The sequence below is a fragment of the Plasmodium reichenowi genome, chromosome 12, assembly GCF_001601855.1.
Source record: "Plasmodium reichenowi strain SY57 chromosome 12, whole genome shotgun sequence".
Classification (NCBI taxonomy): domain Eukaryota; phylum Apicomplexa; class Aconoidasida; order Haemosporida; family Plasmodiidae; genus Plasmodium; species Plasmodium reichenowi.
This window is the reverse complement of record NC_033657.1, coordinates 3964-22731: the sequence shown is the minus strand read 5'-3', so window position 1 is coordinate 22731 and position 18768 is coordinate 3964. Positions and strand designations below refer to the sequence as shown.

Sequence of the window (18768 nt, the reverse complement as noted above, 5' to 3'; positions counted from 1 at the left end):
ATATATATATATGTATGTATGTATATGTATAAATTTATTTATTATTATAATATATTTTTTTAATATAAAAGAAAAAAAAAAAAAAAAAAAAAAAAGATATTCGCGGGATTAACCATAATTTTATAATAATAATATGAATTAAAAAAATTGAAGAAATTAAACATGTATAGATGTTCTATTTTATTTTAATTCCATTTTTGTATCAAAATTCATCCAAAAATTTTATTTTTTAATTATAGGAGTAACAACAAAATAAAAAAAAAAAATAATAAATTGTTTATAAGGACAATAAATATGTATAAAATATATAGAAATATATATAAATAATTGTGTTATATGATACGTAGTTTTTTTTTTTTTTTTTTCAAAAAGTAATCGTATTAATTTTAATAAAATATTTGGTGAAAAATAAAAAAGAAGGAAATTTCATGATATATATATATTTTATATCATTTTATTATCTTATATTTCATTTCACTTTTTCTGTTTTTCTCTTTTTTTTTTTTTTTTTTTTTATTGAAATTTTATTATTTTTATAATATAAAAATATTTATGATTCTTAGCTATTTCCGTGTATTAGAAAAAATGCACGCAATTGTTGTATAGATGGTATGTCATAAATATAAGAATAATATATATATATATATATATATATATATATATACATATGTTAAATACACCTTCCGTATTTTAAATAATGTATAAGGTTTAATAATTATACTATAAACGACGAAAAAAAAACATTAAAATAAAGGAAAATGTCATGATGATAATCATATATTCTATAAGAGTGTAAATTTGTTTTTTTCTGTAATGTTATATATATATATACATTTATTTTTATTTTTAATCTTATTGAAGTTAGAAAAATTGGAAAAGGTAAATATTCTTATGAATAATCAAAAATTGTATACTTTTAAAATATATATATATATTAATACCTACATATGTATATAAAATATAGAATGGAAAAAGAGAAAAAAAAAAAACAAAACAAAACATAATATTATATTATATTATATTAATATATGTTTCACTATTTTATACTGAAACAATGTTAATGATATAAAGAATGATGAACTTAAAAATTTGTATCAATGAAATATTGGGAAATTTTTTTTTTTTTTTTTTTTTTTTTTTTGTTTGGTATGAAATTTTGAATATTTTGTCGTACGTAAAAATATATAATTTAATTTTAGTATATGTCTTACCTTTTTTTATACAAACTAAAAATATAAAATGATAATTTGTGTATGTCATAATTAGACAAAGAAAAAAAAAAATAATAAAATAAATAGTTAAATATGATTAATTTTATCTATAAAGATAGTTGTATTTGTTATATTAATAATTATGGTTATTTAATATATGATATAGATTTATAAGATTGAGGAATATGTTATAAGAAAATATGAATATTTTGAGTGGTTTGAAATTTATATTATGGTATTCTAAAAAAAACTAATGAATATTATAAAATACTTATTTAAGGAAAGACATTATTTAACTATTTGAAAAAAAATACTTGTAAAATGTTGTAAAAATTTGGATTATGTAGAATATTTTTAATAATGAAATGAAATCTTTTTTATGAGAACTTCACAAGTATTAAGAAAAACAAACAAACAAAAAAAAATATATATATAAATATATATATATATATATATATATATATAATTGTAAAATGATATGAATATAATGCCTAACATTATTGTCATATATTATTTATTCATGGACAGGATAATTTTTGTTTATTATTAAAGGTGTGTATTTGTATTTTTGAATGAGATATTTGAAATAAAATATATTTTTATATTATATGATAACGATAATACATTAAATATGAAACCTATAAATGACAGATATATTTAAAATTACTATTCATATGATTAAATATTTATATATAAAAAGAATGAAATGAAAAAGATTAATTTCATATATTATAATATTCATATGAAAATTCTGTACTTTTAAAAATATAGATAAATAAATATATACATATATATATATATATATATAAATATATTTCGTGATTACTACAGTATTAAATATTATAGATATTTTCAACATGTATACATTTTGTGATTACAATTATTTGATTATATATATAATATATATATATATATTTGTTGAATATGTAATAATATAATTTATATATTCACACAAGGAATACTTTTATTTTATTTATTTTTTTTTAATAGTTTCCTTTTTTTTTTTCTTTTTTTTTTTTTTAAAAATCTTTTAGAATTATGTTTTATTAATAAATAAAAAAAAAAAAAAAAGAAATGTTTGCAATGATATATTTAAGTGTTATTTCATATATTATACCTTAGTTGTTTTCCTTTTTATTTTATTTTAATTTATTTTATATTTTTAATCATAGAAAAAGTCGTACTAAAAAATAACTAAAATAAAATAAAATTAATATTATTTTGATTTAATATTATAGTATAAAATTATTTTAGAATATTAAAATTTTATAAATTGCAATTTGTTTTTTTTTTCACATTTCGAAAAAAGTGTTATTATTTTATATATATATATATATATATAATATTTATATATAAGAGAAGGTATAAACGAATTTTCTTAATAACCAAAAAAAATATTATATATTTATATATATATATATATATAAATTAAATTAGAGTATTATTTAAATAAATGTATAAAAAAATTTTCTCTTTCTTCCTATATGTTATTATGATTATTTCCTAAAATGGGGGTTAGGATTTTTGTTATTTTCCTTTTTCAAAAACCAGTATCACCTAGTTGGATAATATAAGAAATATAACTATAGAACAGATACATATATTCTAAAAAAAAAAAAGAAAAAAAAGAAAAAGAAAAAGGAAAACACATAAAATGCAAAATATTAAATTAAATAAAAATTAAAATTTGTTTTTTTTTATTTTTTTTTATTTATTTTTATTTTTTTTTTGGTAAAAAAATATGTTTTTATTATATTTTACATTTTGATTTTATACTTTTTTTTTTTTTTTTTTTTTTTTCACAAAATTAGAATAAATAAGGAAAATATGTAAATATAAATAGATCCTAATGTTGTGCACATGTAAATTAATATATTTTTAGAATAATAGAATATCATTCTTGTAACGTTTCTAAAAAATAAAAGAAAAAAATATGAGAACATATATATATTAAATATTTTATTTATATATAAAATTATATATATATATTTTTTTTCTTAAAAGGGAGGAAATTAGTTGTAAATACAAATTGTAATTTTGCACATGCAAAAAGCATAATAGTGTATTTATGTATATAATATACATACTTTTTATGTTAAAAAAAAAGGAAAACAAAAAAGAACAACTGTTATACACTTATTAAAAAAGATAAATATAGGAATATATGGAAAATAATATATATATTTCTATATGTTTATTATTTGTATTAACAATTTATTATTTAATTAATTCTTAAGTGTATATAATTTTATTTATTTATTTAAATAAAAAAAAAAAAAAATAAATATAAATATATTATATATATATATATTCAGTATGTTTACAATTTGAAATTCTTTGTAGATTATATTTTATTTATGAATTTCTTATTTTATTTTATTTTATTTTATTTTTTGAATTATCTAATTAGATATATATATATATATATATTTATTTATATTTATGTGTTTTTAATTATAATTTTTGCTTTTTTTTATTTGTAAAATATGGAGAAAATTATTTTAAAAAAATAGTAATTATAATAGAAAAATAAATAATATATATTTTTTATTCGTTTTATATGTTAAAATTAATAAAATATGCAATTTTTTAATAAATCATATCGTAGTTTATTAAGAATTCTTTTGGATATCAACAATAATATAAAAGAGGATTATAGATATGCTGCACATGTGCATTATAACAAAAAAAAAGAGAAAAAAAATATAAGAAATGAAAATAATTTTTTGAATTCTCCAATTTATATAAGTACAATCATATACTTTATTGCAATATGTTATTTTATACTATTGGTAATTTTATAAATATATGTAGTATATATTTTAACGAATAAATAATTAAATATAAATAAATAAATAAATATATATATATATATATATATATATATATATACATATATATTTTTATATAATATATTTTTTATAATTTTTTGTAGAATACATGTATACCTAATAATAATGAATTATATGGGGAAACATATTGTTATAAAGACAAAAGATATTTATGTGAAGCAGAAACTATAAATATTTCAAGGAGTAATGTAAATACAACATTGACTAGCAATTTCTTTTCTTTGTTATATAATACATCTCCTTGTAAATTAGATGATGTTTTTGAAAATAAGGAAGAATATATGTTAAAGTATATTCAAGAAATATTAGGTAATTTAAATAAATATATAACATGGGATAATTATGGTGTGATTTTACACATAGATGATTATACTCCCGTTACCTATAACAATAAAGATATAGAAATAGATAAGAAAATTGAAATGATATGGAAAAAAAAACAGCATAGAATAGAAGATATCAAAGATTCTTGGGATGAAGTAATGTTAAATGAAAGTTCAAAATATAGTAATACAGTAATAGAGTTAAAAAGATATTATGATAAGCTAAGATATCAAAGGTTAATATTAAAAAGAGATTATGATGATATATGGAATGATTATAGTAAATTTTTGTTTATTATTGAAAAACATATGAAAACAGAATTATATAAAATTTTTAATGTATGGTATTATAAGAAAGCGTTATACATGAGTGAATATCGAAAATTGGTGAATTCCTGTAGAATTGCTTGGAAGGCTTTATCGAATCATTTAAAATATGCATTAAAAATGACCATGATTTACGATATAGAGAAAATGAAACATATAAGAGAGGCAGATTTTAAAAATGCTATTATGCATTTATATTTAAAAAAACATGATGATGATGATGATGAAGATGGATATTCAAATAAACAAGGAAACGAAAAAAGAAAAAAGAAGAAAAAGAAAAAGAAAGAAGGATTTTTTCATAATTTTTTTTGCTTTTTGAATGATCCATATGAGATTAAAGATAAAGAAACTATTTCACCAAATAAAGATTTTAATTTATCAGCCGTAAATTATTTAGAATGTTGTAGAACAGCTCAACATATTGATAAAGAAAAAAAAACACAATCTTGTAAAGTTGATGAAGAAACTATGACAGAATTAGGAAACCCAATAGACACTAGAATGTCAGAAAGATTAAAAGAATTAAGAGAATATGAAAAAAAAAAAAAAGAAAAGGAAAAAAGTAATAGTAAATATGTTTTCGACTATGGATCTTTTGAAGAAAAGAGTGAATCTGAGAAATCTTTAGATAACTCAAAAAATTTCATATTTAGCGAACAAGTTCGTTCTACTAATTCCGGTATGCATTATTCTTTAGATATAGAAGCAGAAGAAGTTTTATCAAAAAATAAAAATAATAAAGAGCATGGTATGAATTATTTATTAAAAGAAAATAATTATAATAATCATAGTGGTAATACAGTATCACCCGTTAATACGATATATTATGAAATATTAAATGTAGATACGAAAGCAGAATTAAAAGAAATTAAAAGTAATTATTATCATTTATCTTTACAGTATCATCCTGATTATAATATAGGTGATCGTATAGCTAAATTGAAATTTCGACTTGTCAGTGAAGCATATCAAGTATTATCTGATGACGAAAGACGAAGAAATTATAATAAGAATGGATTAAAAGCAACAGAAAAAATGTTTTTATTAGAACCCGGTCTTTTATTTATGATAATGTTTAGTATAGATGAAATGTCTGATTATGTTGGTGAATTAAAATTGTTTTATTTTATTAAAGAAGCTTTTGAAAAGAAAAAACTAATAGAAGATATAGAATCGCCATTTGAAGATATGGATGCAAAAATGGAAAATGACCAAAGAAAAAGAGAAGTTGTTTTAGCTCTTTTGTTAAGAGAAAGAATACAACCATATGTAGATAATAATAAAGAATGGATGTGTGAAATGGAGAAGGAAATAAAAAGCTTACTAGAATCCTCTCATTCAAATGCTATTTTAGGATCCATAGGATGGACATATGAAAATGTTGCAACTAAATATTTAAGTGAGATAAAATCAAAATGGCGATTAAAAGAACCAATGTCAAAATATAATGCATCTTTTAGACATGTAAATAGATCTAATAGAACAAAAATGACTAAGTTGTCATCTAGGTTTTCTGGAATGTTTAGTTGTTCTTCTGTCTTAAAACCGCAAGAACCTTCTATAAGAGAAAAAAAAAGTTCAAGTGATAACGATCATAATGAAGGAAGTGCAGGTATTTATAATATGGATAATATGTTGTCCGAAGAAACATTATCCTTGTTAGAAATAGATGAGAATAAATATTTTGGATTTATGACAATGCATATTTTAACATTAATTTTATGGGATATAGAAGAAACTACTAAATATGTTGCTAGTAGAGTTTTAAGAGATGAGGGAGTTGATGAAAATACACGAATAAAACGAGCAGAAGCATTACAAATTCTAGGAAAATTAATGCAGAAATGGTCATTAAGTGTTAAGAGTAAAAAGGAAATAAGTGTAAAGGATATAATTGAAATTATGGAAAAGGCAAGAGCTTATAATATGTAGATATCGCATATAAAACCAAAACGAATAATATGAATAATAAATAAATAAATAAATATATATATATATATATATATATATTTCCGTTATTTTATTTTTCATCATATTGTCTACTTAATTTATATAATTAAAAATGATGAATATTGTTTAGTGATATAAATAATTAATTGTTTTATGTATGTTGTTTTGTTGATTATTATTATATTTTTATTTATTTGTGCATTACTATTATTAATATAATGAACATTTGTTCGTATAATTATTGAAATGTATATATATTATGGAAAAAGTCTATAATAATATGCATTATTTATATTAATATACGAAATTAAAAAAAAGTTTTTTTGTTCCTGTTTTACATCGGATTTTTTTGTTTTTTCTTTCTTTTTTTTATTATATTATTAATTATATATATATATATATATATATATTTATACATATTTTTTATTATTATATATGTTCCATGTAAGACGTATATTTTTGATATAAAATTATTAATATAAAATATGAACTAATTTATTTTATTATAAAAATATAATGTAAATATTTATTACAACATAATAGCTTAATAGAAAATTGATACCACTCTTGGAAATTATTTATTTATTAAGATATATATATATAATATATACATATGTATTATTAATATATATGAATTAAGGTCATTCTTATTAAATATACATTTATTTTTCTCAACAAAAAGAAAAAAAAAAAAAAAAGGAAAATATTTTCATGTGTAATTTTTTTAATAATGTATTATTAATTTATACATATATTTTGTGAAAAATAATAAATATAAAATAATTAAAAGATCCTAGTACAAAAAAATATATTCTATTTTTAAATAAAAAAAAAAAAAAAATTAAGTTTTTTTACAGTATACACATAAGAAAGAAAGATTAAAATAAAAAACATAATTTAAATAATTTCCTTAAAAATACATTTCTATCTTTACTATTATCCATATGGTTTTTTTTTTAAAAAAAGAAATTATTAATATATGTAATTAATAATTTTCTTATAAATCTAAAAATATAATAAATATAATTCCCAACTTTAAATAAATATATTTATATTTATGTATTGCTCTAAAAAAAAAATTAATAGAAACGAATTACGGTTACATATTTTATATTATATTATATTATATTATATTATATTATATTATATTATATTATATTATATTATATTATATTATATATATTTATATATTCAATAATTAAACACTAGAAAAAAAATAAAAAAAAACTTTAATGTAATTATTATATAATAAAATTATATTAATATATAGTTTCTTATTTAAAAAAAAATATATAATATATTAAATGTGAAAATGTTGAACATTCTATATATAATTCGAATTCATAAGAATTTAAAAATTTTGATAAGAATGGAAAAAAAAGAGGAAAAATTAATATATTTAATATATATACCTAAATGAGAAAAGGAATAAATACCACAATGTTTTGAACAATATTAGTTCAAATAATTCTATTAATTTAATATTAGATCAGAAAAATAGAAAATTGATACCTCTTTATATTCAGATCCTAGATATATATAGATCTTACACTGCACATATTTTTTTATATTCCCCGGGGAAAAAATAATATTTTATAAAAAATTCATTAATAAATGGTTCTGGGTATTCAATTATACAGTAATATCTATATTTTTAATATTTTTTTTTATTATGTATAAAATTATATATATATAATATATTCTTTATAGTTCAGAAAAATAAGAAAAATTTGGAAACTGAATTTTTTCTTTTTATATATAATAAAATATAGATATAATAATATATATATATATTATTATATATATCTAATAGGAAAGGGTTTTGTTTCAAAATAATTAAAAGGTGTATTTTAATTGATTAAAGTATATTTTAAATATAATGTTCCATAAAATGACATTTTTTGTATTTTGAATTTTTAAAAATTATTTTCTTAATTATTTTTTTATTTTTCATGTTTTGGAAAAGTAAAAATAATAAGCAAGGAATGCTTATATAAAATATTATATATATATATATATATATATATATATATATTATTCTGTGTAATGTTTTTTTTTTTTTTTTTTTTTTTTTTTAAAGAATCTTTGGGTTAGTAAATATTTTTATATATTATTATAATTTCTTTTTTATTATTATTATTATTATTATTATATTATTTGTTTATTTGTATATAGATATATATATATATTTTTTCTTTTTGGAATTTTTTTAGAAAAAAATAAAAATATAAATTACATAAATAATTTATTAGATAAATTAGAAAATATATTTGTTTTAATTCTTTGAAAAGTAATATAAAATGTACAGTGCTTTAAGGTCTTTTGTTTCTCTTAAATCTGTTGTATCTGTTATAGGAGTTCTTGTTGCATTATTGGTAATAATAATAATATAATATTTGAAATATGAAATATTAAATCTTTTTTTTTTTTTTTTTTAATTGTATAATAATATATTTTTTTGTACATATAATGTTAGTGTGCTTATTATTATATATTTATATTTATTTTGAACATGTTAATGAGGCAATTAAGGTGTATATATATGTATATTTATACGTATTTATATATATATATATATTTATGTATGTTTATTTTTATGTTTATATTTTTATAGAATAATGAATGTCCTGAAGACGGCTTATTTTCTAGTCATTATTTGAATTCAAGATTTTCGAGAATATTATCTTCAGCTAATAATGGAAATGAATATGATTTTTTAGATTTAGATATGTCCTCAGCATTTAGTGTAATTTCCTTAAGTAAAGAAGAAATGTTGAACTTTTTAAAAGAAGTATATGGAGAAAAAAAGAAAGTTAATTTGAGTGATGAAGAAAAAATAATTAGAGATATAAAAAAATATGGAATGTCTTGTAACTATAGTACTATACCTTATATAGATGAATTTGGTCTAGTTGTTTATAACAAAACCGATAACGAATTAGATGCAGATTTTGATGATTTAGATGAATTATCAGAAACATTTAAAGATGATGCTTATAATCACTGGGTTAGAGTGATGAAGAATGAAGAAAGTAAATTTTTCAAGAATTTTGATGATTTAAGTACTTATTACGATACATTAAAAGAAAAGAATTTAATTTTAGATAATTATAAAGAACAAAAATTAAATGAATGTCGTAGTATTGTTCCATTAAAAGCACAAAAGCTTTTACCAGGATTGACCAAAATCTTTGAGGATTGGTCTAAAAATGAGATTTTATATAAAAGAGAATTGGAAACATTAATAAATTCAGTAAGAATTGCATGGAAAGCTCTAACAAACTATGCTCTTTATGAATGTAAGAAAATTTTCATTAACAATTTAGATGAAATTGAAGATATAGACGAAGAAGAAGAAGATGAAGAAGAAGACGAAGAAGAAGACGAAGAAGAAGATGAAGAAGAAGGAGAAGATGAAGAAGAAGAAGAAGATGAAGAAGAAGACGAAGAAGATGAAGAAGAAGAAGAAGAAGAAAAGGAATCAAAAAAATCAAAGAAATCCACGAAAAATGAAACGAAAACAGATGAAAAGAAAAAAGATGAAAAGAAAAAAGATGAAAATACAAGTGAAAAGAAAAAAAAAGTAAGCAATATTAAAAATAATCTCAGACCAGTACCATAAAATTCTGGAAGTAATTTTGATGAATTTTTAGATGTCAAGGAAGCTAATGAAATTGTTCAAGATGTATTACAAGAATTTGTAGAAGGAAAGAGCTCTGAAGAAGAAGATAAACAAAAATATGCAGAAAACCTTGATGATGATGACGATGACTATGATGATGACGACGAAGAAAAAGGTGTATTTAAATTAAAGAAGGATGAAACAGATACAATTAATAAAGATATTAAAGAACTAGAAGAATTCATCTCAGTAGAAGACATTACTAATATAGCACTTAAAATAACTTCTAATGAAAAAAATAAAGTAGCTATGCTCAAAAATGAATTAAGTGATTTTCATCGCAAACAATGTGCAAAACATAAAGTAAAAGTAGAAGGTTCAAGAGGAGTATTAAAATCATGTTATAATATTATCACAACTGAATTAGAAAAATTGCAACGATCTCTTAATAAATCTTTCTTGTCCTTATTAATGGCTAATGTATTATCCAAGAAAGATGCAGAAAAATACTTTGATAAGTGTTTGGATTCTTATGATGACTTCAGAAAGAAAATGAAAGAAACATGGGAACAAAAGATAATTAAATATTTCAACAATGAAGATTAAATTATTTTTGTAATATAACATATAAAAAAAGAAAAAATTATATATCTACATAAAATGTAATGATATATTTTTTTATATGTGTAAATTTTAATTATATATTATAATTTCTTCATAATATGAATTATAATAAAAATGTAATATGCTTTAAGTAATACAAAATTATACTTAATTAAATTTATATCTTTGATTTTTGTAAATGTCTAAAAGGGAGTATATATATATATATATATATATATATATATATACTTATATGTATTATTTTATTTTATTTTATTTTATTTTATTTTTTTTTATTTATTATTGTATATATAGAAAATAATAAAACATTGAAGTGTTTATTTTTTAATTAATATTTCCTATTTTGTGATCATTTGTAATAATCATTAAAATTATTTCTTTTTATTATTAATTCATTATATATATATATATATATATATATATATATTTTATCTATTTAACTTATAACTTAACACACATAAATATATCATAAATAGTGGTTATAACTAGTTATATATACAAACTTATAAATTTTTTTAATTAATTTATATTGATTTTATAATGTATATTAATAATATACGGATATACAATAAAAACAATTAATAAATAATATATATATATATATATATATAAGTAAATTAAAACAATTTTTCTAATATAAAAATTATTTTAATAATTGATAGGCTCATTCTAATTAAACATTTTATAATATATTACTAATAAAGAATAAAATATTTTGTAAAAATAAAGATGTTACAACAATATATATATATATATATATACATATATATATACAACATAGTTGCTATTTTATTTATTTCCCATTTACTATTTAAATATACTATTGCACTAATGTTTATTTTAATATTATAGTATAGTATATATGTTTTTTTAATTTTTTTTTTTTTTTTTTTTGAATTATTTGTAATGAATATTTTGGAAACAAATAGTAATTTATTATTATAATATATTATTTACAAATTGAATTGTAAATATATCACATATATTAATATTTTTACGCAATATTGTTATTATATTATTATATAATTTAAATTACGTTAAAATATAAAAATTATTAAAATATTAAAAAAGGAAAAAAAAAAAAAAAAATTATGTAAAACCCTGGAACAATAATATTTTATATTTTTAAAAAATAATAAAATAAAAATATGTATTCTTTTAATTATATATATATTATGGATATTTTAATAATATAATTATATTATTGAAAAATAATAAAATATACATACGTATTGTTTTATTATATACGTAATGCAATATTTTAGTAATATATAAAATATTATTTTTTTTATGTGATACAAAAAAGTGAATACATCTAAATAAATAAATAAATAAATAATATATATATTATATATATTTGATATATAATGAAATATAATATAATATTAGAATTACTTCTGTTCTTATGAGCAAAAGTATTTTGTTTATTTATTTTTTATTTATTTTTTATTTATTTTATTAATTTATATATTGTATTAATTTATTTTTTATTTTTTTCATGTATGGTTCAGATTTATAAATATTGAAATTAAAAAAAATAACAGTAATAGTAAAAATAATATTTAAATTTAATTTATTAAGACGTTTTATTATATAATTAATATAAATATAAGAAATTTATATGAATTCTAAAAAAATATAGTCACTATTTTTTATTATAATTATTTAATTTATATTTTATTTTTTTTGTTATGCATATTTACATATTTTAATACAAAGAGGATATTGCTTTATATTATTATATATGATGTATATGTTTCATTTGAGCAAAAGGTAGAAATACATTTGTTACTTTGTGATTATTGGTTTTTAATATATGTAAATGAAAAAATATATAAAATTTTTGTCTCTTGAATTTTAAAATATATTTGATAAGAAGTTATTTTATGTGCATATGAATGGTGAAAATGTTAAGAAGCAAGTTTGTAAAACGTTACAGCGTACGGGAGGATGTAATATGTATATAAGAAGAATGTATAGGTTATTAATAACTTTAAAACCAAGAGGATTTATTTTAGGAATAATATATATTCTATATATAGTAATAAAAAAATAAATAAAAATAAATAAATAAATAAATATAAATATATATATATATATATTAAAAACGTCCTATAAATAATACCATGTTTTTATGTATACATTTTATTTTATTAATTTCTCCTTTTTTTCTTTTTATATAGAATGTATTATGTATTCATGAGAAGAACAGTATTTCAAAGTTTGATTTAGATAGAAAATATTCAAAAATGTTATGTGAATTGTATACAGCTAATAGAGTTTATTTTACAAAGAAGAACCATGAATTAAATTATGCTTGTAATAATAATACATATTCAAATAAGGATAGGCATTTAGATAATTTTGATAATGTTGACAATTTGGAAGATGTTGACAATTTGGAAGATGATTATAATTTTGAAGATTTTGACAATTTTGAAGATGACAATTTTGATGGTAAAAATACTTTTGATGATGCAAATTATTTTAAACATGAATGTGATTTTGATACATATGAAAGGTCTACAGGTAGTAAAATAAATGTTGAAGATAAGGATAATAATATAAATGATAAGAATAGTTTTAAGTTACCTACAGAATATAACGAAATAAGTGATAATGATGATATTATAAATAATGAAGAAATAATTTTAAATTTTGATGCGTATTATAAAAGTAATAGTTTACATATATCAAATGATAATGATTTAATGGAATATATAAAAAAGAATTATGGTAAAATGACTATGGAGGAATTATATGTTATATATTTTTATGTACATGAAAGTGAAAGAAAAAAATATTTGAATATGGAATGGCAACTATATCTCTATTGTGAAAAATTAGCAAATAAATATAATATACCAGATGATTATAAGTTAAAAACATGGAAAAAAGCTTATAATGATGTTCATGAATTTTATTTGAATAAAGAAAAAGGATTTTATAAAAATATTCGAAAAATTAAAGATGGTGAATCTCGTAATACATTACTTACTATAAATATTTTAAAAGATACATGGAAAAAATTCAGAGAAATGATGAGTAACATGTGGTGTGAAAATATTTCTGTTAAATTCGCGAATTATTCCAAAAAATCTTTAAAAAAGAAGGTATTAATTCAAAAGTTTTATAAAAAATGAAATAATATAAGTATATAAAACAATTGTATATATATATATATATATATATATATATATATGATAATAATTCATGAACATATTATTTGTATTCATTTCCAAAAAACAATTTTATAAACATTAAAAAAATAATAAAAGGGAAATAAACACAAATGTATAAAAGTTTTTATACACGATATATATTCTGTATAATAAAAGTATAATTAGGATTTTTTTTTTTTTTTTTTTTTTAAATTATTAATAATATATGAAAAAAAATAAATTTTTTTACAATTTGTTCATTTAGTTTTTTAAATTTACTTTGTATCATTATATTATATGATACACATATATATATATATATATATAAATATATAATATATATGTTTTTTTTTTTTTTTTTTTTTTTTTTTTTTTGGAATACGTTTATTTATTAGTTTTAAAATTTTACTTTTTATATCAGTTAAAAGATAATTCCTTTGAGTTTTAAAAAATAATCTTAATCATTTTACGACAAAAAAAAATATTATTCCAAAATCGCGTATATATTTGAAAATTATAATAAAATCATACATAAATATAAAAAAAAATAAAAAAAATATGTAAATAGTTTATATATATATATATATATTATATATAATTATATTACAAATTATGATAAATTATTAATGCTTTTTTTAATGATGCTAAAATATAAAAAAAAAAAAAACATATTCTTTATAACTTTCATATATATTATTATAAATATTAAAAAGAAAAAAAGGGAATTATTTTTCTAAAAAGCAAATATAATAATAAAATAAAGAAAAATTTTGTTATTCCAAGATGTAATATATAATTATAAAAAATATGTGTTTTAATTTTTTTTTATATTATCCTATTTTACATAATAATAAATATATAATACATATAAAAATAAATTTACTATATTTTTTGTATTCATATTAGTATATTTTATAAAAAAATGCTATGAAAATAAATATTTAATAATACATATATTTATAAATATATATATATATATAATATATATCATTATCTATGTTTTTATCTTGTATTTATGTTGTTATTTAAATAATATTATATTGTACTACATTTTTTTGGTAAAGTTGCAGAAAAATATTAAGTATTTAAAACGATTGTTCTTGATATATATATATATATATATATATATATATATATATATATTATATTATATTATATTGATATAATATAATGAAATGTTTAATTATAATACAAAAGAATATAAAGTCAAATTCAAATATAATTTTTATAAAAAAATGATTATATGAAATATAGATTATTTATTAATAATTAATTTTCTGTTCCTATGACAATGTGTTTGTTCTAAAAACATATAGAGCATTATAATAATTATTTATTAAAGTTTAATATTTACATTTTTTCAAAACGAATAATTTTTTGTTTTTTTTTAATTTAATTTTTATTTTATAAATTTATAAAATTGAGAAAAATACACATATATATTAAAATAGAATTATGCTATTTAAAAAAATAAAAGGAAAACATAATTTTATTTAGTCCTGTTTTGTATTATATATATTATATATATTTATATATATATATATATATATATATAAATATATTATATAATTTTAAGGAGAGTGTTTTGTTTATATAATTATTGAATATGATGGATTCGTAAAATTTTTTGACCTTACAAAAAAAATAAATACATTGATTATATTATATAGAAAAAAAAGAAAAAAAAAAGAAAAAACATTATTATCTTATGTAATTTTTTTAAAAAACATATTTATATTAATTTGATATATATATATATATATATATATATATATATATATGGATATATTATGTATTAATATATGTATATTTATATGTATTTAATTATTTTATATTTTTTTTTTTTACGAATTCCTTCTATTTGATTTTAATATATGTATATATATATGATATAAAAAAATATTTGCTTTATGAATTAGCATGTTCTTAAAATTTATAAAAAAAAATGAGAAAAGCAAATTGAGTACTTAAAATAAATTATTAAATATATATGAAGATGAATTGTTCTAATTATTATATATATCGTAGGACCCCCAGATAATAAAAATATATTTAATAATTTGGAAATTTTTCCTTTTTATTTTGTTTTTATTTTATTTTATTTTATTATTATTTTTTTATTTTATTTTTTTTTATTTTATTTTTAATTTTTTTTTTTAATATATATTTAAATCTAATTTAACTAATGACTACATCAATATAATTGAAATTTTTTTTTTTTTTTTTTTAATGTCTTTAAAATATTATACTATGAGAAGAATAGAAGGTCAAGAAAATGTATATTTTGAGAAATATGTTCTGTATAAAATTTATGTTATATTTTTTATGGTTATTGTATTTATTGTTCTTGGTAAGATATAGAATAAAATATTTTAAATATATGAAAGTTTTATTTAAGTAGATCGTATCATATTATATTATATATATTTTATGAAATAGTAAATTTTATTTTGTGGTCTATCTATATATAATATACATATATATATATATATTTTATTTTATAGGATATTGAGTTTATTAAATTTAAAACATTTCAATCATTAGTTTCATTTGATAGACCTTCAAAATGTTTATCTGAAAACAGTAAGCATCACGTGAACTCTGATAATAACAAAGGTAATAAGTTGTTTGGTCAGAAGCAATTTGGAAACATAAATAAGTGTGATGTTAAAGATGATGAATTAAAAATATCTAAAGATAATATAAGAAAGAAAAAGAAAATATGTTTTAAAAAAGAGAAAAGGTCGAATGAAGAAGAGTATAATAATTTAGAACAGGAGAATGTAGAAGGTACTTGTAATTTATTAAATATATTAAATGTAGAGAAAAAAAAAGTTTTTGATAATTATGAAAGTACATATAAATATGGAGAAAATAATGATATAATATATATGTCTAATTTAAAAGAGGACGAATCGAAAGACAATTATATTTATAATTGGAATTTAGGTAAAGAGTCATTAGTAAACTTTTTAGGTTTTTCAGACTATTTTAAGATAAATGGAGTAAAATATTCAGATTTTGAATTAACATCTATTCCTATAATTGGTGAAAATAAAAGTAAAGGTAGGGTTCAAGAAATGTTTAAAACAGTTATTCCTTCAGATGATGGGGACCATAGGAAGGAAGTAAAATTATTTATAAAAAGGATACCTGTTGAATGGTGGATAAAACAATTTAACTTAATGGAAAAATACGATGGAGAATATTTAGTAAAAGCAGAGAATTATGTTATGGAAGGAGTTGCTTTAGCTTTTTTAAGTGAACATCACCCAGGTATTGCACCTAAATTATTAAAAATATTATATGATGGAAAAAATGTAAATCATGATATAATGGAAGAATATAAATTTAAAGATATATATGAGTTTAATAATATGTTAATTGAAAGCATAAATAACAATATGGATGGATATATTGTTATGGTTTCTGAATTATTTGGTGAGGATTTATTTGATTTTAATAAAAGATTTACAGAAGAAAAATCTGATGTAAGAAATAGTGATGAATTCAAAAAAGAAATACTTTATAAATGCTTACGTTTATTAGTAAGATTACATAGTGCAGGTTTAAGTCATTTAGATTTAACTTCTGAAAATGTATTAATAACAGATGATTATGATATGCGTTTATGTGATTTTGCTAAAAGTACACCTATTTATTCAGATAAATTAAGACATATACACAAAAGAAAAAAAAAAAAAGTGTACTTATTTGAATCATGCGTACCAACTGTAGGAAAACGTGAATATACACCAATAGAGTGTTGGCGAATTCGAAAAAAGTTGAAAGAAAAAAATATAACAGATCCCTTTGAACATGTAAAAACGATTACTATGCAAAGGTTCAGAAAAGAATATTATTTTAATGTTTCACACGCTGATTATTTTATGCTAGGAGTTTTATTCATATGGATTTGGAACTGTGGCCATATGTGGAAAACATCTTTTCCATCTGAAAGTGCAAACTTTACAACTTTTCTTGAAAACAATATGAATTTGGATTGCTATCCGTCAGCTAAATCATGGCCAAGAGATTTCAAATTTATAGTTAAGGTAATTTATAATACAATAAAAAAAATGAACTTGAATGTAATGTTCATGAAGAAGAACTTATGAATACTTTTATCATATTGTTATTAAAATATGTGTTCACACATATATATATATATATATTTATTTATTTATACATTTTTTCATTTTACCTTTAGGAATTGATGAATGAAGAATGCAGGAAAAAATTGAATTTAAAAAATTTAATGACACACCCATGGTTTAACGAAACATAAATTAATGTATATATAATAATATATATTAATGTATATTAATGTATATTCTATGGTTGTGTATTTAATTTATTTTTTTTATATATTTATTATTTTATTTTATTTTATTTTTTTTTTTGTGTAGCTTATTATATATATATATATATATATATATATATATATATATATATTTTTATTTATGTTTAATAAATTTTTATTAATAAAATGTATATTATTAAAATAAAATTCAATATATATTTTTATTATGATAAAATATAATTTATTTATTTTTATTTTTATTTTTATCTTTTTTTTTTTTTTTTTTACTAAAATTTTTTAAAAAAATTAACATGACTCTAAGAAAAAATAATAATTTATGATTATATAATTAAAGATTTGTGGATATAGTATTAATGTAATTAATTTCACAT

General features: G+C 17.3%; 3 protein-coding genes and 1 pseudogene across 3 annotated transcripts, besides 1 other annotated feature; all 4 read left to right on the top strand.

Annotated features, from left to right (window-relative positions):
• Window positions 1-3790: 3790 nt before the first annotated feature.
• Window positions 3791-6648, top strand: PRSY57_1200500 (PHIST domain- and DNaJ domain-containing RESA- like protein; the record flags this gene model as incomplete). Its single annotated transcript, XM_020115013.1, has 2 exons — window positions 3791-4003; window positions 4147-6648. The coding sequence occupies 2 exons, from the start codon at window positions 3791-3793 to the stop codon at window positions 6646-6648; spliced, it is 2715 nt and encodes a 904-aa protein (XP_019970166.1).
• A 2318-nt stretch (window positions 6649-8966) lies between these two features.
• PRSY57_1200400 (exported protein (PHISTb)) lies at window positions 8967-10894 on the top strand (annotated as a pseudogene; the record flags this gene model as incomplete).
• Window positions 8967-10894: a sequence feature.
• A 1912-nt stretch (window positions 10895-12806) lies between these two features.
• On the top strand, window positions 12807-14055 carry PRSY57_1200300 (exported protein (PHISTc); the record flags this gene model as incomplete). Its single annotated transcript, XM_012908435.2, has 2 exons — window positions 12807-12953; window positions 13096-14055. The coding sequence occupies 2 exons, from the start codon at window positions 12807-12809 to the stop codon at window positions 14053-14055; spliced, it is 1107 nt and encodes a 368-aa protein (XP_012763889.2).
• Window positions 14056-16348: 2293 nt separating this feature from the next.
• On the top strand, window positions 16349-18361 carry PRSY57_1200200 (serine/threonine protein kinase, FIKK family; the record flags this gene model as incomplete). The annotated part of the gene is made up of 3 exons (XM_012908434.2): window positions 16349-16423; window positions 16578-18128; window positions 18284-18361. The coding sequence occupies 3 exons, from the start codon at window positions 16349-16351 to the stop codon at window positions 18359-18361; spliced, it is 1704 nt and encodes a 567-aa protein (XP_012763888.1).
• Between the last annotated feature and the right edge of the window lie 407 nt (window positions 18362-18768).